General features: G+C 45.3%; 1 protein-coding gene across 1 annotated transcript in view; it reads left to right on the plus strand.

Moving 5' to 3' along the window:
- The window catches only part of LOC147905954 (alpha-mannosidase-like), a 155,532-nt gene that overhangs the window by 14,376 nt on the left and 118,705 nt on the right, over positions 1–22,451 (plus strand). The window contains exons 9-11 of the mRNA XM_087375840.1: positions 6,441–6,541; positions 6,641–6,734; positions 6,829–6,996. Of these exons, the coding sequence (XP_087231966.1) occupies positions 6,441–6,541; positions 6,641–6,734; positions 6,829–6,996 (363 nt within the window). The remainder of the gene's footprint in view (positions 1–6,440; positions 6,542–6,640; positions 6,735–6,828; positions 6,997–22,451) is intronic.

A 22,451-nucleotide genomic window follows, 5' to 3' on the forward strand; every position in this document is an offset into this window, starting at 1 on the left:
GATACACTTGCAAGAGAGGATGCCAGGCATAGAGTTTGGGAGCACATCCGTGTATTGGTGAAACCACACATGAGAGTCTCACATGATGCACCTTTCACCAATCGAGAATTCAGAACTGCCTTCCCAAGGGAAGATGCCCATGCCCACATGGATTAACACCTTCCTTTTTTATTGCTTTTAGGACATGATTTATTACCTTAGTCCTGGGTGTTTGGGACTCTGCTGCTATGCTGGATTCACTTACAGAGGGTCTCAATCCCTTCCTTCTTTATTGCTTTTAGGACATGATTAGAGATCATGTTACCTCAGTCCTGTAGGGTGTTTGGGACTCTCTGCTATGCTTGATTCACTTACAAAGCATATCATTCATCTAATCCCAAAGGGAGATAGCAAAAATTTCATCTCCCAATGGAGGCCTTTCACTCTTTTGGGAACCTTTTATAAGATCTTAGCCAAAGCTATCAGGCTACATTTGCAGCCCATCTTCGAGATCTTATTCATGATGCACAGATGTGTTTCGTGCATGGTGAAGCATTTTCAATAACAACTTCTCTTTTTGGGAGGCTTCACATTGGGCCATGCAGACAAGCCAATGCTTTGCCATGCTACTCCTGGACTTCAAGAAGCTTATGACAAAGTATATTGAGATTTTGAATTTCAGATGCATGGATCAGAGGGGCTTCCTCTTTGTCAGATCATCCCACAGCCAGGTATTTATCAGAGGAGAAAGAGGAGAGAGGTTTCGTATTCCTAGATTAGTTTGTTAGGGATGCCGTCTTGCCCCCTTCTTGTATATATATGTGGCCAAGCAATGAGCAGATTTATGAGATCTCAGCAGACAGATACTATTGGGCTGAGACCTTTTCTAAGACAAGATGAGGAGCTCTGGGATAGTGAATTGGCTAATGATACTTCTGTTTTTTTGGATGCCACTACATAGTTACTTGCTTTAGGTAAGCATTGGGTGATAGATTCTATGTGGATGATTGGGATCTTGATAGAGGGGGGACAGTTTGCATTGCACTTGGTGTTTCACCTCCAACCATTTTTCGATAGTTTTGTCTATCTCAGAGCCCCATCTGAGAGGACGGTCTCACAGTATCAGGATCCCCGATGCCTTATACACACATGAGACTCTCACAGAGGCAGTCTTGGAGATCTGGGTTTCTCACTCGTAGGGGAGGGTGGGCGGTCCTTCACATGTGGCCACAGCACTTGCCAGTATCGGCGACTTTTATCACTCTGTCGCTAGTGCTGGCGAGGTGAGGTACTTAGGCGGGAGATTGGTATCCGCCGGTAGTTGGCAGCCTTGCAGAGGGAGGAGCAGAGACGACCCTCAGATGCTTGGATCCAGGAGCGCCTTGCTGCAGCAAGGGCTCACTTGCAGACATTGCTTGATCAGAGAGCAGAGTATGCCTTTCGTGCACGGGAGTCCTTTTGGATACAGATGGGAGGGAGAGTCAATAAATACTTTTTCTCTACACTTGGTCCCAGACATAGTAGTAGAGAGAGTGTCGGGCAGCTTATTGACTCTGACGGCGTTTTGCAGTCTCATCCTGATACCGTCATGCACTTAGCGATAAATTTTTATGCCTCCCTTCTTTCTGCAGATCCTGACACACAGGCCAGAGATGTGGCTAGAGATGTAGTTTGGCAGAGTTTACCTGTGTTGGTCACACCAGAGATGATATGCTCACTTGATGCACGCTTTACCAACACAGAGTTCAGGACTGCTCTCTTCGCCCTTCATAAGGGCAAGTGCCCTGGTTCCGATGGTCTTACTCCATCATTTTTTACAGCCTTCTGGGATATGATAGGTGATCATATTACTTCAGCCCTGCAGGGCATTTGAGACTCGGGTGAGATGCCTGACTCACTAACCGAGGGACTCATACACCTCATCCCGAAAGGTGGCAACATGAATTTTGTATCCCATTGGAGACCCATCACTCTTTTGGGCACTCTATACAAAATCCTTGCCAAGGCGATCAGCATCCGATTGCAGCCCCTTCTTCCAGACCTCATCCATGATACTCAGACAGTTTTGTGCATGGCAGGAGCATATTTGATAATATCTTTTCCTTTGGGAAAGCCACAGAGTGGACTATGTAGAGCAGGCAGAGGCTGGCAATTCTACTCTTTGACTTTGAGAAAGCCTATGATAGAGTAGATTGGGGTTTTCTTGAGGGCACTCTTCTACAATTTGGATTTTCAGATGCATGGATTAGAGGGGTGGCCTCCCTTTACAGATCAGCCCACAGCCAGGTTTTGATCGGAGGGGTGACAGGTTTCAGATTTCCAGGTTAGTTCGTCAGGGATGCCCTTTGGCCCCCTTCCTCTTTCTTTTTGTGGCAGAAGCTATGAGTATTTTCCTTAGATCTTAGGCTGATCTTTATGGGCTGAGATTGCCCTTGAGACAGGAGCAGGAGCTTCTTGATTGTGAGTTGGCTGATGACACTGCTATTTTTATGGAGGCCTCTTCACAATCACTTGATTCTCTCCGGACAGCCTTGGATATCTTTTGCTTAGCTGCAGGGGCACACATTAGCTGGCATAAATCCTTTGGCTTTTGGATCAGTGATGAGGACACTTCAGGCTGGGGAGTTGACATTGGCTTTTCCTGGATTCAGAGGGGTGTTCCTGTCAGATATTTGGGGTGCTAGGTAGGATTGGGCATCTCTCCAGCACAACAGTTTGCCCCAATACTAGAGAGTATAAGGAAAAAGCTAATTTTTTGGAGCTCAGCCAAACTCAACCTTGCATCTATAGTTGTGGTAGTGAACCAGGTTCTTTTGGCCACCGCCTGGTTTGTGTGTTCTTACTGGTGCTGGTCTAGGGATTGCATCACTCAGCTCATTAGACCAGTCATGAATTTTTTATGGAGTGGACTTGATGGCACGGCAGATGTTGCAGCGAGGGTGGCCTGGGAGACCATTATTCTCCCTACATTTGAAGGGGGCCTTAATATCATTGACCGGGACTTGCAGTGCAGGGCATTGCTTTGTAAGGTGGTGGTGAGGGACTCATGCCTGGGCAGGAACCTTGGAAGGATTTCTTTTTTGGACGCATTCAGGCTTGCACACCTACCTTGGCAGATGATTGGGTGGACAGCCCTCGCTGGATTTTTACTTCCGCCCCTCTCAGATCTTCTGCCTCTCCTCTCATGACTACCATCTTGAAAGCTTGGGGGAGTTTCAGGAACACTCTTCGGAGGGTTCCGCCCTCTACCCTTGAAGAGATTGATAGGCAGCCGATCATTTGGAACGATAGTATACTTGATGAGCATGACAGACCACTAAGCACTTCCCATTACATGCAGTGGTCTAGATGGGAGAGAGGCCCCGCCTACACAGGAGGCACTTGGAAGGCATTTATTAGGTTACCTGAAGATTAGAGACTACAGTCAGTGAGTCACCTCAGAGGGATAGCACGCAGGATTCAGCAGATAGATACAGCCATCCCGATGGAATGGATAGTTGAGGTGCCTAATACTTCCACCACTTGGATGGGAGCCTTTTCGAGGACAGCAGTTCCTCTACAGGTGATTGCTCATCGAGGTCTCGAGGAAGATGCATTGGTCTTTGACATTGGGGATGGAGGTATACTCTCTAGATGCACGGATGATATCCTTCTAGAGGTTGCCTTTCAGCCTGTCAGGATTGCTGTTTTTGTGGACCATGGAGTGGGCTTGCAGTGGTACTTAGACCTTGACCCTCTGCTCTTGGCCCTGGGATCCTGGAGATTGCGGTTATGTGGAGGTGCACCTATCAGGTGCTTGCAGTGGGACCCAGGAGAGTGGGAGTGGATAGATCATGGGCACCGAGAGAGGGGGATTCCCTTCTTTCGTTTCACGATTGGTAATGCCAGGAGATTTCAGCTGAGCAGTAGGGGTTGGATTCCCTCCAGAGCCCCCCATTGGGACAGCTTCTTCATAGCAAATTTGATGGCACAAGGCTCAAAGATTCAATCAATGAGACTTGTCCAAGGGGGGAGATAGTAGGTAGGGAATGAGAGATCATCAAGTGTTGCAATCTTCGCATGGAATCTCATGCTTTTATGGTACTTAATGATGAGAAGATTAAATTATCATCCACAATCCATTGAGAGCCATGCATTACTGATGACTTTTAGCAGCAGTGGTATTGGATTTCCATGGATTTGTGCATTATAGAGTTTTTGTATTTCCTCATGAATTTTAAAGATGGTGGCAACTTGAGTGTTGTGTGTAGAGAAGTTCAAGTAATTGTAAGAAAAGGCTCAAATGGGTTCTTGGCCATTGACTCAGCCAAAATTTGGGATGATCTTATAGATACATTTTTTCTATCTGATCATTGCACATAGGTACAGCTTGTAACTAGGCACATCATGATCTATCATCTTATAGATACATTTTTTATACCTCATCATTGTAAGTAGGTACATCATGTTGTTGCCACAATGTTCAGTCTCATAAAACATTCTTGTTGGATAGTTTGGATCATAGAAATCCATTTCTATGTGGTGGTCTCTTCCATATCCATGTGTTTTTTGACTTTTCTTGGGTTGGTTTGTTTGTTTGGGTTAAAAATAAAAAATTCTGGTACAACAAAACGAGAACTATTTTTTCCCAATACTAGGTAAACCACTGCACATTCTCAAAGCTTTTAAAAAATGCCACAATTCACTAAGAAAAAGGGAAGGCTGCCTCTCTGATGTAACCTTCAACCAACAATGCTTCATTTGTGTGCGTGTAATTAGTGCTTAGGGACTGTCAATGAAAAGTCATTGCGGCCCATTATGGAGAAGGCCCCCTGGAATGGAAGAAATCCCTGTTCAAATTACAATGCCCCTCCAATCGCAGAATGCTGGGCTGAACAGCACAGGTGACAAGAACATGCTGGACCGGTGATGCCACAGCTTCTCGTAGTTATTCAGCTCAAGGGAGGAGCCTGTAGTCCATCAATGGATGTCATCCCATGATGGGCTTTCAATTGGCTCATGGATTGAGCCAATGGGATCCCTTGAAACCATTTACATTTTTTTTGGAGATGCTAGGAGGCATAGCAGATATGGAGCCAAAGCCCATCTAGATTCTAAGCCTGTGTTATCTCAGATACTAGGGAACTGCAGTTGGGCATGGCAGCATGGCTCACAAAATGAGGATAGTCCTTCAGTTGTAAGTACAATAATCCCTTGCAAGTACGGCTTAGGAGAGCAGTGTGTTACAAATAGAGATCATACAGATCATTGCGTGGCAATTGTCGTTGCCCGAAGATAGCTGTAGCCATCTTTATCCCCTTGCAAGCTAGGCAGCCAATTGCAGCCTGGTAATGGAAGGGTAGTTTTGATCTATTTGTTGGCATCCTTTGTAGGCATTTACAGCCTTTGAACAGCCTGCAAGGGCTGGTTCCCACAGCACCATTGTGGATAGCTGTTTGTTTGTATCTGATTTTTTCCTAAACTTAATATAGTGGCTCTTTTTTCTTGCAAAAAGTGACAACTGTCCCATGCATTAGATAAAAATGGGTATCCATCCATGATGGTTGTATTGGTTCATTTATTTTATTGACTAGCAAGGTATTACTTTGCAGATCTCAAATTTCTGAATTTGTAAGCACCATATGGAGCGGTGCAAGTCGTTACATTGCTAAGAAAATTCAAACAACTGCAAACCTTTTAGTCAATGCACTCTGAATTTTGGGCTAATATTTTTGAAGAAACCAGTACCACCGTAGATAACTGGCTTAAAATAGCCTCATAGGTTTTTGACCTTGTCAAGGATAGTTCTGTTCACCTTATCATCCATAATAGTTAACACTTGTTTCCCATCTTCTAGGAGGATTACGGAGGTGTGCACCACATTTTGGAATTATGATGAGTTATTTAACTGTGCATTCACTTGGTTTGAAGGTTTAGAAAGTTCAGCTATAGTTTCGTTTGAGTCGGTATCCCAGCATGATAAGACGAGAGGTTCGATTTAATTTGGTATGAAGGTTTAGAACGTTCAGCTATAGTTTTGTTTGAGTCCATACCCTAGCATGATAAAACATTAGGTACCTCTTACATTAGGTACCTGCATGTACGTACCCAATGGTGCCTGTGGCATGCTAGGAGTACGTTCTTATCATGTAGGGCAGATGACTACAGGAGAGTTTGTTTTCTGATGCCACTACACACAAAACTGTACAAAAGTAGAACCTTACAATAGGTCTGCGATGCATATTGCTACGACCAAGTGGGTGATTTTTAAAATTATTTAATGAGCTTGCATAAGGCTTCTGCTGAGATACTGTGACAGGGCTTGCCTAATAGCTTATCTGGATTCCAAATGGTATAACCATATTTCATTTTATGTGTTTCTCATGCATCATGTGTAAGCCACATTTTGTCTTTTCATATCTCTTGAAGCTTGGTCAGAGAGACTTATAACATTATCGCCAATGATGGTATACATGCTGCAGGATGGTCGTGTCAATGCGTTTTATTCAACACCATCCATATACACGGATGCAAAATTTGCAGCAAACGAAACATGGCCTTTGAAGCTTGATGATTTTTTCCCGTAAGTTCACAAAAATAATTTGTGATGTGTTGCAGATTTTCCATTTTCGTTATCCTGGTATGTGTCCTTACGCCTACAGAGCAAAATGTCATTCTTCAGGTATGCAGACTGTCCACATTGTTATTGGACAGGATACTTCACCAGTCGGCCAGCTCTAAAGGGTTATGTGCGAATGATGAGCAGCTATTATCTAGTGAGTTCTCCTACTTATTTTTGCGAGACTCAAATCACTGTTATCAAGGGCCCAAATAATTCTTCATGTTGAAAATCTGTCTCTTCTTGGGTAGACTGCAAGACAGCTAGAAGTTCTGGTGGGCAGAAAAGCCTCTGGGCTAAATACAGATTCTCTGGGGGAAGCGATTGCTATAGCTCAACATCATGATGCTGTCAGTGGGACAGAGAAACAGCACACAGCCAATGATTATGCAAAACGTCTTGCTATTGGGGCTGCCGAGGTAAAATATTTTATTTGATCTTATAGTCCTTCAGAATTAAAAATCTTGAATTGAAATTTAACAAAAGAAGTATTTCTAAGTAAAGCTTTTTCTTCAATGTCCCCAAAAATTTCTTAAAATGCCTTGCTGACAGTGTTTCTAGGAAGACTATTTCCATCCTGGAAACACACTGCCAAAGTAACCGGCCTGCTTGAAATTAAACAAACATTTTCTGGAATATAGTTAAGGGGATGTTTAACATGCAGTGTTTTCAGAAAACATCCTTCAGAATGCAAGACTTCTTTAATAGATCAAATTGTTATTTTTTCATGAAGAAGACCTTTATTAAGTAGTATAGACTTTTATTCTTTCGAATGCATGTTGCTATATATGGAATTTAATGAAGTGCTAGCTACCTTATGAGTAGACTTCCTGTGTTGCGCCGGGAGGTAGTCGCAATCCAGCTGAAACTGGAAGTACCTATAATACCTGCAAGGAAAATCTCTTCTAGACCAGTGCCCTCTATCCCTCTGATCCGCTCGGCCCCTGTGTCACCTATAGTCCCTACTCCCTCGCCAACTGAGCAGGTACTGCTTCCCCTTGGCTGTTATGCTCTAGCCGAGATAGCATGACCTCGGAAAGATCGGTGGGCATTTTCCCTTAGAGGACCGACTTCAGTAATATTTCATGTGCGTAAATTAAATGGTCAAGGGAAGTAACTACCAAGGTCCTAGGTGAGGGTGTATTGGCATCGACTAGGTGGTTCTGAGTGCTCAGGCCTAGGTGCACCTAAATGTGTAAGAATGCCAAGGGGCAAATATTTTAATTGTGCCCCAAGAGGGGTAAATGGTGTACCAAGCTAAAGGTCTAAAATGATGACATGTGGCAGGAGGAAACCATCTAGGGATTTGTGGGCTTGTGGATAGGCATGAAGAATAAGAATTACGTATCTTGTGTGCATGCAATCCATGAGATAGGCTGGGAGGAAAATCGGATGCTATCGCCTGTGATTCGATGGAAAGAACGAGAGATTTGTATTGAGCGTTTCATTTGGTATCAGAGCACGGAATGTTTGGGATGTGTGACAACAGATAGTACGGAGGTGATGGCGCAGCTTGATAGTCACGGATGTCATCACAGGCGCGGGATTTCTTGGAGGGAGGACCTGGCTTCTTGGAGAATCCATATATTGTTCGTGGGCTCAACAAAGTTGGTCGGGACTCTGCTACCATACCTGGCTTAATTCGCAGAATCAAGGGAGCTTTTTACAAGGCTGTAATCGAGAGGCACACGACGGGAAGTCCGACCGATAAGCGGACGTCGTTACAGCTGTACCACGTGGTGTTTTCAGAACTCCTTGGCGTCGTGGGTGTGCAAGCTGTGTAATAGTTGGGTAGATTGATGAGCAGCGCCGAAGATGCATGGAAGAGTTGCGCATCTGGGATGTGGTCACGCAAATAGCCCGTGAGTGAGGTGATCGTCTGAGCATGGGTACGGTTACGTGCGCAGTGCCTTGGTTGGTGGCGGCGAATCCTGAAGCTACTGTATGGTCACGGGACTTGCTTCGTGATATTCCGTCAACTGCATGGGAATGGGTTCAAATAACATCTAAGAAGTTTGAGAGACGGAGGAGTGGCGCAGATTTTTGAGGCTTGCAAAGGCTTTGGCAGAAGAAATAAGTTTGGGACATCTGCGTTACGTGGAGCTTCCAGGGGGCTTTTTTTTTCCCTTCTATACAAATTTTCAGTTTTCAGTTTGCAGTCTATTATTCCTGTACAGCAAAGGGGAATTTGAAGTGTAATATACTTTTGGAGTTTTGGCGTACGGGGAAAAATAAAATAAAATAAAATCTAATTTCCCTTTTGAAAGAATGGAGGCAGAGGGACAAGATTCCAGGGTAAATCCTGGTGAATCTAGAGCGCGATCTACGCAACAAGTGTCCCATCACACAACACCTACTCTGGTGGGTAGGATTTCTGTACTAGAAGATGCCTTACAACACATCATGAACCAGCAGCTTCAAGTGAACGCTGGTCAAAATGAAATTAGAGAGATGGTGCAAGCCTTGTCGGCTAGACCATCTAGAAATGAAAAGGGCAAAGCTCCAGCAGAGCCAGAGCCCAGTATACACTCGTCAGAACGTGCGAAGGTCAAGATACCTAATATTGCCAATTATAGACCGGAAAAGTATGCTGGTCGGATGACCGAGCGCAGTTCTGATGTGATCGAGGTTTGGTTACACAAGTGGGAAGAAGCCTTCGCCATTTGTGAAATCAGATTTGATCTAAAGAAAATCCGCGAGGCCACTCACCTGTTTATTGAGGTAGCAGATAGGTGGTGGATAAAACAACAGAAAGATCAGGTCGCCCCTACCACCTGGGAAGGGTTTAAGGCTGAATTTAAGAAACACTTTCTTCCACCTGACAAAGAGTCCCGAGCTTGGGATGCTTACAGAAACCTTCGCTAGAGGAATTTGTCCGTGGCAGAGTACACTGACAAGTTCAGGGAATGTGTTATGAAAATAACAGACCCTCTCCCTATGTCGGTTCAGTTGAAAGACTATATCTATGGACTGAACGACAGGATTAAAATGGAAGTTCGGGCTAAATATGTAACTACATTAGATGAATCTATTGCAGTAGCCCTGAACTATGAGGATGCCAGAGGCAGACCTAGTGGGTTTGTGCAGGCAGGGACTCAGCATGAGTACCTGAGAAAAGGGGGATTTCAGAGGAAATGGACGTCAAAGGCAAGTGTCTCGCAGCCAAGTGGCCAAACCAAGCAGGTGAAGCCGGTTGAGGGACAAGCAAAGACAATTACCACCGTTGGGGTGAAAAGAAAAGTAACTCCAATGGCAGCCCGGGCTTGGTCAAAGTCCTCGTTGACCCCTGAGCAAAAAGAAAAAGCTAGAAAAGAAGGATTGTGCTTCGGCTGCCTTCAGCAACATCAATGGAAAGATTGTCCACTAAACAAAGACCGTCGCACGGCCAATATGATAATATCTGAATGCGACGCGGAAATGCAGGAGAGTCCCAATGCGGAACATATGCAGATGCAATTGGCGGGACCTTCTCAGAGGTTAGTACCTGTGTTGTTAAGTGTGTCTGTTACTAAGTTAGTAAGCGGTGCACCCGATAACATCCTTTCAAAGCCCGCAACAACAGGGTATACGGTTTTCGATGAGCCCGAGTTGATTAAAATGAAAGGGCAAGTAGCCAATCATGATGTGATTGTATTGTTTGACTCAGCGTCAATGCACAATGTAATTAACTCGAAGCTTATTAAGAGGCTCGAGTTGAAAACTAGTCGGTCTGACTATGCTTATACGGTCAGGATGGCGGACGGAAGTTCAACTGAAGTATGGGACCAGAGGGTTACCCAGTTGGAACTTCGAATTCAGGACTATGTTGAGAAGCTGGACTTTGAGTTGACCAGGCTTGCTCACGCAGATATAGCCCTAGGCATGGCTTGGCATTTTTGGAAAAATCCAGCCATTGATTGGAAAAAGCATATCAACCAGTTCAAGATGAACGGGGTAGAATATGTTTTGCGAGGTGAAAAGGATTTACGTCAAGGACCATTGATTTCAGCCATGGAAATTCGGAAGACTCCGAAAGAGTTTCTGTGTCTGTGTATAGCATCGGTAGAGTCGATTGATGCTGCATCAGCTAGCACTGAGGCTACCCAAGATGGGAAAATGGCCGAGTTGGCTAAAGAGATATCGGAGAAGTACTCTGATTGTTTTAGGGATGAGTTACCTTATGGGTTACCTCCAGAGCGGATTGTTCAGCATAAAATTGAGCTTATCGTCGTAGGGGCAGAACCTGTAAATAGACCTCCCTATAGATTAAGCTTTATAGAAGAAGCCGAGGTGCGAAGACAACTGGAAGAATACCTCAAGCTGGGGCAGATTCAACCCAGTTTTTCACCTTTTGCTTCGCCAGTGATATTAAAGAAGAAGAAAGATGATACTTTTCGTCTCTGTATAGATTACAGAGCATTGAATAATATCACTATTAAGCACAGGTATCCGATGGCTCGGATTGATGACTTGCTAGATGCATTGTATGGGGCCAAGGTATTTAGTAAGATTGATCTTAAGAGTGGCTACCATCAAATCCGGATAAGAGCCGAGGATGTTCAAAAGACTGCTTTCAAAAGTCGTTTTGGGCATTATGAGTTTTTAGTGATGCCATTTGGGCTTACTAATGCTCCAGCTACATTCGTCATGCTTATGAATGATTTACTACATCCATTTATTGGGAAGTTTGTAGTACATTTTATTGACGATATTTTGGTATACAGCAAAAGTATTGCTGAGCATCGTGAACATTTAAAAGAAGTGTTTACAGTTTTAAGAGAAGCCATTCTGTTTGCGAATAAAAAGAAAACTGAATTATGTTTAAGAAAATTGGTATATCTTGGATTCGTTATTATTCCTGATGGTGTTGAGATGGATCCGAAGAAAGTTACCACTATTTTGGAATTACGATCATTCTTAGGATTTGTACAGTTCTATCGAAGACATATCAAAGGATATTCTGAGATAGTATCGCCTTTGACTGAGTTGACCTCAGACAAGGTACCTTTTATTTGGGGAAAGAATCAGCAGGAAAGTTTCAGTGCTGTAAAGAAAGTAGTGGTCACAGGACCAATGCTAAAAATTATTGATCCCGAGAAACTGTTTTTCCTTGAGATCGATTCAAGTGGCATTGCGGTAGGAGCGGCTCTTCTCCAAGAGGGAAGGCCAGTCGCCTTTGAAAGCAAGAAGCTTTCTCCCTCTCAGCGTAATTGGCCAACTCATGAGAAAGAGTTGTACGTTGTTGTGCATGCTCTAAAGGCATGGAGGCACTATTTGTATGGTGCAGAATTTTACGTGAATGTTGACCACGATACTTTAAAGTATTTTTGCGAACAACCTGATTTGAGTGGCCGCCAAGCTAGGTGGGCAAAACTCATGCAGGAGGTTGATATGAAGATTCGGTACCGAAGAGGGAAGGATAATAAAGTTGCTGATGCGTTGTCACGCATTGTGCATAACATGAGTTTCACGGTGTTAGAGAGTGCTCTAATGGCCGAGATTAGAGAAACTCAAAAGGTGGACGAGTTTGTCCAGAGCCTATGGCCTAAGGCTCATATGTTAAAACCCGGGGAAAAGGATGACCTGGCATCCAGAAAAGGCCAAACTTATGCAAGATATGCCATAAGGGATGGTATGCTGAAAAGGAATGGCAAGGTAGTAGTACCTAATCAGAATGATCTGAGGCAGAGAGTCATTCAACAATGCCATGATAGCCCATGTGCGGGACATCGAGGAGTCGAGAAGACATATGATCTCGTGAGACGAGATTTCTTTTGGCCAAAGATGAAAAAGCATATTCATGAATATGTGACACGTTGTTTTTCGTGTCAGGTAAGTAAGGCAGAGCGGGTGAAGCCACCCGGACTTTTACAGCCCTTGGAGATACCACTAAGCAAGTGGGAGAGCATTTCCATGGACTTTATTGTAGGACTGCCTACGACACAAGGTGGATATGATTCTATCCTTATGGTGGTTGATCATCTTACCAAGATGGCTCACTTCATTCCAACTAGAGAGTCTGTTAGTGCCCCACAAGTACCGGATTTGTTTATTAGACATATATTTCGTCTGCATGGATTACCCAAATCCATAGTGTCAGACAGAGATGGCAAATTTACCAGTTATTTTTGGACTGCGGTATTTGAGACACTAAGGACTGAGTTGGGAATGAGTAGTGGGTATCATCCAGAAACGGATGGTCAGACGGAAAGAATCAACCAAATTTTAGAGGATATGCTTAGAGCATATGTGTCATTGAGGCAACATACATGGGACAATTGGTTTGGAGTTTGCCTACAATGATAGAAAACATTCCTCTACAGGGTTCAGTCTGTTTGAACTGAAATATGGTTATAGGCCATCGAATCTAACTATAGTTGGAATACCTCAGAAAGTGCCTAGTGCCGCAAACTTTGTGGTTCAGATGCGGGAGATGCTAGCACTTGCGAGAGCTAACATTCGCCAAGCTATGGATAGAGCTAAGGCGTATGTGGATGAAAACCGATCCGCTAGAGAACTGAAGGAAGGAGAAAAAGTTTTTCTCAAAGTTCCTTCGCACTCTAAGTCTTTGACTGCAGGAGAGTGTGCTAAGTTATCACCTCAATATTGTGGGCCATGGTTAATTCTAAAAAGAATAGGCAAGGTAGCCTATAAATTAGAATTGCCACAGGGGTATAAGGTGCACCCAGTGTTTCATGTTTCTCGTTTAAAGAAATTTTTGCATACAGGTGACTCACTAATTGAAGGTGTTGTTTTGTTTTAGGAGATAGAGGATAATGCAAGACGCAAACCAACAGGAATCCTGGACCGAGGAACAATGCAAGTGCGAAATCGGAAGATACCCACGGTGTTGGTTGCATGGCACGGTCTACCTCTATCAGAAGCTACCTGGGAATCCGTATACGAGTTACGGAGAGTGTTTCCAGATTTCATCATCGAGGACGCTGATGCTTGAAGAGGGAAGGAATGTTATGCTCTAGCCGAGATAGCATGACCTCGGAAAGATCGGTGGGCATTTTCCCTTAGAGGACCGACTTCGGTAATATTTCATGTGCATAAATTAAATGGTAAAGGGAAGTAACTGCCAAGGAACTAGGTGAGGGTGTATTGGCATCGATTAGGTGGTTCTGAGTGCTCAGGCCTAGGTGCACCTAAATGTGTAAGAATGCCAAGGGGCAAATGTTTTAATTGTGCCCCAAGAGAGGGGTAAATGGTGTACCAAGCTAAAGGTCTAAAATGATGACATGTGGCAGGAGGGAACCATCTAGGGATTTGTGGGCTTGTGGATAGGCATGAAGAATAAGAATTACGTATCTTGTGTGCATGCAATCCATGAGATAGGCTGGGAGAAAAATCGGATGCTATCGCCTGTGATTTTGCCTGTGATTCGACGGAAAGAATGAGAGATTTGTATTGAGCGTTTCATTGGCTCTGCTGCAGTACCCCCACGGCTTGTCTCTATTGAAGCCCCTGCTCCGATTCCATCTGGCCTCAGAAGCAGCAGGATCCTCACACGTTTTAAGTGCCATGTGGTCATTGATGATGCCTCTATGATTGAGCCCTCCAAACGGCAGAAAACTGAGTCGGAGGTGTAGTCTGCGCTGGCTCTCATTGTCCCCCAAGAGTGGCCCATCGACCTCTAGCTTGATGCTCTATAAGTGCGACTGCAGGTTGCCCAGTGGTGCACTCAATATTTGTCCAAGTTCCTCCGAGCGAGAATATCAACCAGCTCCAACAAGAAGTGGACCAGCTGTGTGCCAACCGGGCTAGTATCACGGAGAAGGCAGCCATAGAAGGGGGAACAGCTCGAACATTGGGTCTATCTACTTTCCCAAGAAGTCGCAATGCTCTAGGCGCAGACAGCGAGATGCCTGCCAGTCTTCGTCAACAGCACACCAACACCAGTGCCTAGGCCCTGCTTCTTGATTCATAGCTCCAAACCCTCCACAACCCGACATCATGAATGGTCTCTATGGATACAATTTAGCGTCGCTCTCTCTAAGCTTATTCTGTCAGAGTTGGCCCAGCAATAGCAGCAGCATATCGATTGGCTAGAGCAAATCCTCGTGCCCGGCTGCAAGCGCATAATAGCGATCCTTCACCGAGACACAAGCACGAGCCGGATGTAGATGCAGTGAGTGCATCAAGGGCGCCCTCCAAGCAACCATTGCAAATCACTGGCCCCAACAACCATGCGGCGTGCGGTGATGGCGCCCCGGCCAGACAGACCCCACCGGCGGACACATAGATTGCAGCCCGTAGTCTCGATTAGGGCAAAGCGCCCTTGATAGTCGAGCCACCCCTTGCCAATTCTCTTCTCCTTCTCACCGACCTCGCTCAAAGGTCAAATTTTCTTAATTTGTGCAATAGGTTATATGCACCCCCAACCTATTGCATGTGCAATAGGTTGGGGGTACACTCAACCTACTGCACAACCAACAAGTTGGGGGTGCACACAACATGTTGCACAAATCAATATATTTAATAAGACATGCAACAGGTTGGGGTACACTCAACCTACCGCACAACCAACAAGTTGGGGGTGCACACAACATGTTGCACAAATCAATATATTTAATAAGAGTCCCCGTAGACAATGCTCTTTAACTAGACGATTCAGGTGGCCCTTCAGCACAATTAAGATGTGACCAAGGCAAACCAAGAGGTGGCCAAATTCCACTTCGACCTGGATAGTAAATCTTGGAGGAAGCAAGAGAAAGAGCTGGACTAAGAGATCATCTCCCTCAAACAGGTCTAACATGTGCTCTAGCATTGGCTACAATTACTGAAGGCCTCAGGGAAACTCGATCCCAACCCCAAGCTAGCTTCGACCACCCCACCTCTAACCATTTCGATGCCTCTGTTGTGCCCATCCATGCCGCAGACTTGTGGTTGGAAGAATAACACGGAGTGGCAACAAATCGTCTAGCTCACCCACAAGAAGGCCAAGCTCAACGAGGAGGTGATCAACTTATGCAGGGGCACACATGACCTCTACCGTGAGTGGCAAAATTTGCAAGGAGAACTGGCGATAGCCCAACAATGCCTCATCTTTTAGAACCAGGTGGTAAAACATGCATGCCTTGGCATCTAGCGCCTCGCACAACTGGCCGCATAGGCGAACATACGTATCCGGCCTTGTCCTATCTCCTCCAGGCCCAGTCCTCCAGGCCACGCTCGGAACTAGGTTGCGTCGCCTCCACTTGTAGCTCCACCTCCGCCTCTGCCCTCTTGAGTCGCAGCACGCCTGATAGTTGTCACCCCTCCTACGATGATACTGAGGAAGTCATAGACGAATGATCCTTCGTCTGATGGAGGGTATTGTAGAAGGTTTAGGACCCTGTTTTTTTCCGAGAACACTCCTCCCCTCCCCCCAAGGCCCTATCATAGAGACGATATGGGGCAACACATACTAGGTGAGCTTCTCAGCCTAGATGTCAATACTAAGGAGCTACAAAATTTCAGCATTGGAGTTTTCGGTGCATATTGCTTCCCAAGCAATATGTGGAGAACACCTTCCTAACCTCGAGCATACAAAGCTGTTTTAAAGCATTATTCGAGTCAGTTCTGACATCGGGAAAGCATTGTTCGAGTCCTTTGGGGCAGTATGGGGAAAACACCTTCCCAACCTCGAGCATACAAAACTATTTTAAAGCATTATTTGAGTCATTTCGATTTCGAGAAAGCATTGTTCAAGTCGTTTGGGTTCTCAGCCCTAGTATTGCCTAAATTGAATTATGTATTTCTTTAGGTCCTTGATAGGCATCTGACTTCACTCAGGCCTTGTGACTGTTCGGCGGGTTTTTTATCCATCCCTTGCATGTGCTGAAGCGTTACCAGTCTAGCTAGCGTGACTCCATAGGTATGTCTAACAGTGCAGTCTCCGACCCCCTTAGCCAGAGCCATCTAACTTTTGGTCGAAACCTCATCTATCAAACCTTTAAGGCCAAGTGGCATCTGTTAGGGCCTTTATGTCTATGTTGCATAATCAAGTCGACCGCCACCATAGGGCACTCTCGCATTGCGCAATCGTCAGTCCAAAATGTCTTTGAAAGCACATGAAGAGGGAGAGAGAAGATAATACTCAAATCGAAACATAATGAAAGTGAAAGGAATTGGAAATGAGCAATAGACCAAATGGAAAGACTCACATTGAGGTGAATTGAAAGGCCAAATACCGAAGGCAAGGGCTCGAGCGCTGCTCCTTTCCGGCTCTCCTCCTTGCTGCACCCTCCTTCGGCCAGCTCCTCCCCTCGTTCAGCTCCTCTCTCCCCTCGGCCTATTCATTCCCTTCCCCTGGCCAACTCCTCCTCACCCCCTGGGCTGCCTCGGCCTGCTTCCCTATCCCTCCTCTTCCCTCCTGGCCTCGGCCTGTTGCCAAGCCCTCCCTCCCGGCTCCTCCTCGACCCTCCTCCTCCCCCCTGCTCCCCCGCCCATCGTCTTCCCTCTCGGCTTGCTCCTTCACTCCCTCGGGCTTCTCCTCCTTCCCAGCCTGCTGCCCCGCTCCCTGTACTTCCCTCCCGGCCTGCCCACTGGGCCAACTCCTCCTTCCCTCCTCCTCCTTCTCCCCCTTGACCTGCCTCCCCGCCTCCGCCTTCTCCTACCTCCTTCTCCTTCCCTTCCTCTCCCTTCAAGCCCCATCTCCTCCTCCTCCTACTTCCTCTTCCTTATCCTAATCCTCTCCCTTCAAGCCCCATTCCTTCCTTATCCCAATCCTCTCTCCTTGCAGCAGGTTTTTTGTCGGACGGACCTTTCATTTGTGTTTGAATTGGCCTTCTCACCTCGATCGGCGATGGATTTCCAATCAGTCAATCCTACTCCGCTTCCACCAGTCGCGAAAACAGTTACATTTTCAGAAGACTAGTTGCAGCAACTCAAGAAGGATGTAGAGCTTGAATGCTCTACCATGTTGATTGCACGCATCTATGGGTCTCACCCTTCCAGGTCACAAGCCAAAGACTGGATGCTTGTGGTGCTACCTCCAGACCTCATACTCCACTTGAAACATGTTCACATATTGGGACGAGTTTTCTTCCAGGTTGTTTTTGATTCACGGGAGGTTGCGAGTATTGTGCTCAAAGCTGGTTTCTATCTGATGGGACATAGGAAGATGTTCTTTCATTCTTTTTCACTAGGTTTTGACCTTGTGGAGGAGGCCAAGCAGGGCGTTTCTCTTTTCATCATGTTTCCTAGTCTTCCACAGGTTTACCATCGCTTACTCCCTGTGATTGGGGAGTACTTTGGTATTGTCACTGAGATCCCCCCCCTTCCTGGCTTGCCCTTGACAGCTGCAAAGGCGATCAAGTCTGACAGGCTTCCTAGAGTTAGGATCCTTACAATTTATATGATGATCATATCATGCTCCAGCGTCAAGATGGCTCTTTCTTTCGACAGAGAGTGGAGATTGCGGGCAGACAGGACTAGTGTAGGATCTGCAGGACCTTTGGCCATTTCGCCAAGGATTGCTCAAGAAAGAAGAAGAGGCCTAAAAGGACTACTGGTACATCAGCTCCTCCTCGACCTTGACAGGGGGGTGGTACAGTTCTAGTACCTCCCACTTGATCTCGACAGGGGGGTGGTACAGTTCGAATACCCCCTCCTCGACGACCTCGACAGGATGGTGATACAGCTCCTCCACGTCAGAGCGCTTCTTGATCGAGTGCTCCTTTAGGACCGCCACCACCCGCACTTGTTGCCCCTTGATGGGTTCCGATTCACGTGCGGCCTCCGTCCGGCACAAGGGCTTCGGATATTTCCGCTCTGGTTGCTACATATGCTTTTCCTCACTCAGTCCAGGACGTTGTTGCTCCAGTTGCAGCCCAAGTTGATGCTTCTTCCCCTGACCTTGTGGTAGCCCCTCTCCTCGATGATGTTTCTACTGTTGGAGGGGCCTCAGCAATTTCGTAGGATCAAGGAGTTTCGAAGCAGCACCTTTCTTCATCTCCACTCTTGGAGATAGGGAAAGGAGTTATGCACCCTGTTGATCCGCTTCTTTTGCAGGGATCCTTCGTACCTATTGATAAGAAAAAAAAAGAGACAACCAGGAATTATGTACTTCACCACGTCAGATAGCTGAGACTTCATAGGGATCAGCTGCAATGTGGGCTCGTAGATGATGAGCTTATGAACCAGATTCCAGAGTATGTGTCTTTGTAATAGGCATCGAGACAAACCCCCACAAAAAAAACTGACTGAACATGGATCACACAGACTCAAAGAGAGACAAAAGACTACACAGCCCGAAACAGACTGAACTTAGAACTGAACTTCCCCCCAAAACTCAGAAACCCACAGCCCACATGAAGGCTATCTTCGTGACTCTTCAAGATATCAACCCACAAGCTAACCTTATCATATCTTTCCCAAGATCATCATCGAGCACTAGCAATGATGCAGCCCGCCATCTCTGGAGATTCTATCAGTTGAGGTCTCTGCAGCAACACCCGGCACCCGCCTGTGGCCAAAGGCCTCACTATTTCCAGCTTTGAAGCAACTGAGTGCTCACACCACAACTAGCCAACCCGTGCGCGCATTGCAGCACCCTTACTCACACACAACCTCCGTCCAAGGACCTCCAGCCAGCAGAAATGACGCCACAGCCATATAGCTCCTTCCAAAGCAAACTGCCTGCATAGTCATCCTCCTCAAATCCAGCAGCTCCCAATAAGAGCAATAGCCAGTGCTCTCCACGCTAGTCTGCTACAGCTCGTCGCTCATCTCCACCTTCACGAATTCTCTCACGCTCATAGAGCTCATGGAGCTCACGCCTCTTCAAGGTCCTTCAGCCTGTATAGTAGCGACGCCTTCCCCATGAAACCAAGAAGCGCATGGTGCATACTCTCTATCGCTCACAGGCCTCTGCGTCGCTTTGAACCTCCAGCCAATAGAAGCACCTCAAGCAACTACCATAGAGTTTGCTACAAGACTCCAGCCAGAGCCAATTGTGCCATAAAGTTTGTCAACATGAAGTACCTGGAGCCCATCTACTCCAAGCTCCTCCAGTTGAAATCCCAGACCTGTCACATACACAGTCACCACCACAACTTCCCTAGCTCACAAAGCTCTCTTTGTCAACACACATGATGTCTTCATGCACAGGTTTCAGCTTCCTGCTCTTGCACGACCTCCCATCAACAACTGCGAGCCTCTCCAACCTCTCTGATCGTTCCACCTTTATTTCTCAGAGCCCCTACCTACGTAGATTCTTCCAGCGTAAAACCGAATCTGCTCCCAGCCGCCATCTCCACGTAGCTCCAGCTCACAGCCTAGAAGCTCCCCTTCATCCATCATGTAGCCACCTTGCATGTGCAGGATGCCTTCCCAATCAGTCCAGCCACCTCAGCCTAATTTGCCACCTCATCATTGATAGTTTACCACTCTCAAGACATTTTTCCCAAATCACATTAAATGCACATTTTGGACCTTTAGTCACACAATTCCCACACACATTAGCATGCACATTAAAGCTTGTATTCAACCCCGTACACACACATGAAAAGCCCTTTGACATGGACACCATAACATATCAAATTCCTGTAACATGCAAGTGCACATTGACTCAGGAAAATATAAAAAAACCCTTCATGACTTGACTTTACATGACCCCAAAAACATTTCGCTTGATCACACACTAGACACCCTTGCTCTAGAAGTCTGGTACAACCACATTGTATTTCATCATTTCCCATGAAGTCCCTGCAAAACATACTTTATTATCTCAAAAAACTATACATTAGTCCATCATGCTTGTGAAAGAAAAATCCACAAATGCCAAAAGCCCATACCTACCCTAGATGTGTACAACTATGTGCCTACCCACAGCTATTTACAGTGCTCAAAAACTTGATACAAATTTTGTCCTATCACTTTGCCCATTCCCAAGTCTGCAGACATTCATGTCTTGCAGATAGGGGTATATAAGATTTGCATTTCTTCAGAGATATCCTCATCCATGAGGTCTTTCGGCTTGTCTGGTTTCATCACAGTAGGTCCACAGCCGCCCACACTCATGATCCTATGAAAGTATTTCTTTAGTCTGAAGCCATTGACTCTATTCTTATGGTGCTGAACATCCAAATCCTCAGGTTGATATGATCCATTTTTGAATTTCTTCATCACACGAAAAGGTCCATCCCATTTGGTCACAAATTTCTTCTTGAAGGTAGAATCCAGACTACTGTTGTATCTCAAAACTAGATCACCCTCTCCGATTTTCTTATCCCTGAACTTCCTGTTTGCTCTCTTTTGATTCTCCTCTTGAATTAAAGCATAATGTTCCACCGCCTTTTGTCTGTCTAGTTGTGCTTCCTGCAAATCCAATAACCGGTTTTGGAAAGTAGAATTTGAATCCTCGTTTATCTTCATTAACATCTGTAATGCAGGAATTTCTACTTCCAAGGGTAATACAGCTTGGTGAAAACTGGGTGCCTTCTTTTACTGCAACTCTGTAAGCCCATAAAGCCCAGTGCAAAGCAAGATCCCACTCCTTCTCATGTGTTCTCATGATCTTTCCCATGATATTAGTACACACACCATTAAATTTTTCATTCATCCCATTACATTGGGGATAATAGGGACTTACATATCTGTGTTTAATCTTCAGCTTTCCACATAATAAATCCATCAGTTTACTCCTGAAACCTGGACCTCTATCAAAAAGCAACTCCAGTGGTACACCAAATCTATAGCAAATATCCTCATACACAAATTTACATACAGATTTCGCATTGACAGCCCGTCCTGCTCGTGCTTCAGCCCATCTCGTCAAATAATCCACAACTGTCAGCATATAACAATTTCCCCTAGCTGTCATGGGTAGAGGACCGATGGCATCTGTTCCCCATTTCTCGAAAATATTATAAGCAAGCATGATATTTCTGAGTTCTGGATGTAAGATCCTCTTACTCATTTGCTGACACTGTAGGCATGACCTGCACCAATGTCTTATGTCTCTCTGGAGGGATGGCCACACATATCCTTCTGTAAGTATTTTCCTCAGCATGATTTTGAAAGCAAAATGTCCTCCACATACTCCCTCATGATTAGCTTGTAGGATATGAAAAACTTCCTCATGCCAGGGAATTCTTCTGAGCACCAGATCAGCCCCTTTCATGTAAAGAACATCATCTATTAGACAATAAGAAGTACAGCTTTTAATAAATCTGTATTTTCTTTGTTTCAGAACTTCTTCAGGCACTTTACCAGTTAACAGGAAGCTTCCTCACAAGCTAATGTCTCCCTTCCTTTGTATAAGGGTTCCTGCACTCCTATTGCATCAACACAGGCTGCTGTAATTTCCTGCGCAGCATCATGTGCATTTACATTCTCACCTCTTTCAATATGCTGGAGTGTCGAGGCATCCAATTGATTTAACAGTTTCTTCACCGCCCCTATCCATCTCTTCAAATGAACATGCTTAACCTTCCAGACACCTAAAATTTGCTTCACAACCAACAGAGCATCTCCCTGAATCATGAGTCTCTTAATACCCACACTAATGCATACTTTTAAACCTTCGAAGAGGGCTGCATATTCAGCTTCATTATTACTGCTGGCTTCAAGCTGAATTCCCATTTTTCGAATCTCATTTCCTCCAAGATCATAAATGACAATTCCTCTTGTACTTTTATTTAAACTTTTTTTGTAAGCCATCAAAGTGTAAAACAAATGCATCCTCTAGTACTTTTTCTTCATTCATGTCAGTGTTCTTCTCCACATCTTCAACTAAAATAGGTCCTTCCTTATAGGTGAGGAGATCAGCCAAGGAAGCTCTGGTAGAGTTCTCAACCAAGAAGGTAAAAGAGTACTCCTGTAACTCTACTATCCATTTAATCATGCTCCTGGAGATGTTTGTACTGTTCAACATATGAGGCAGTAGTGAATATGAGGTGAGAAC

This window comes from Dipteris shenzhenensis, chromosome 1, assembly GCF_047967505.1.
Source record: "Dipteris shenzhenensis isolate YYH24624 ecotype China chromosome 1, Dip_SZ_1.0, whole genome shotgun sequence".
Classification (NCBI taxonomy): domain Eukaryota; kingdom Viridiplantae; phylum Streptophyta; class Polypodiopsida; order Gleicheniales; family Dipteridaceae; genus Dipteris; species Dipteris shenzhenensis.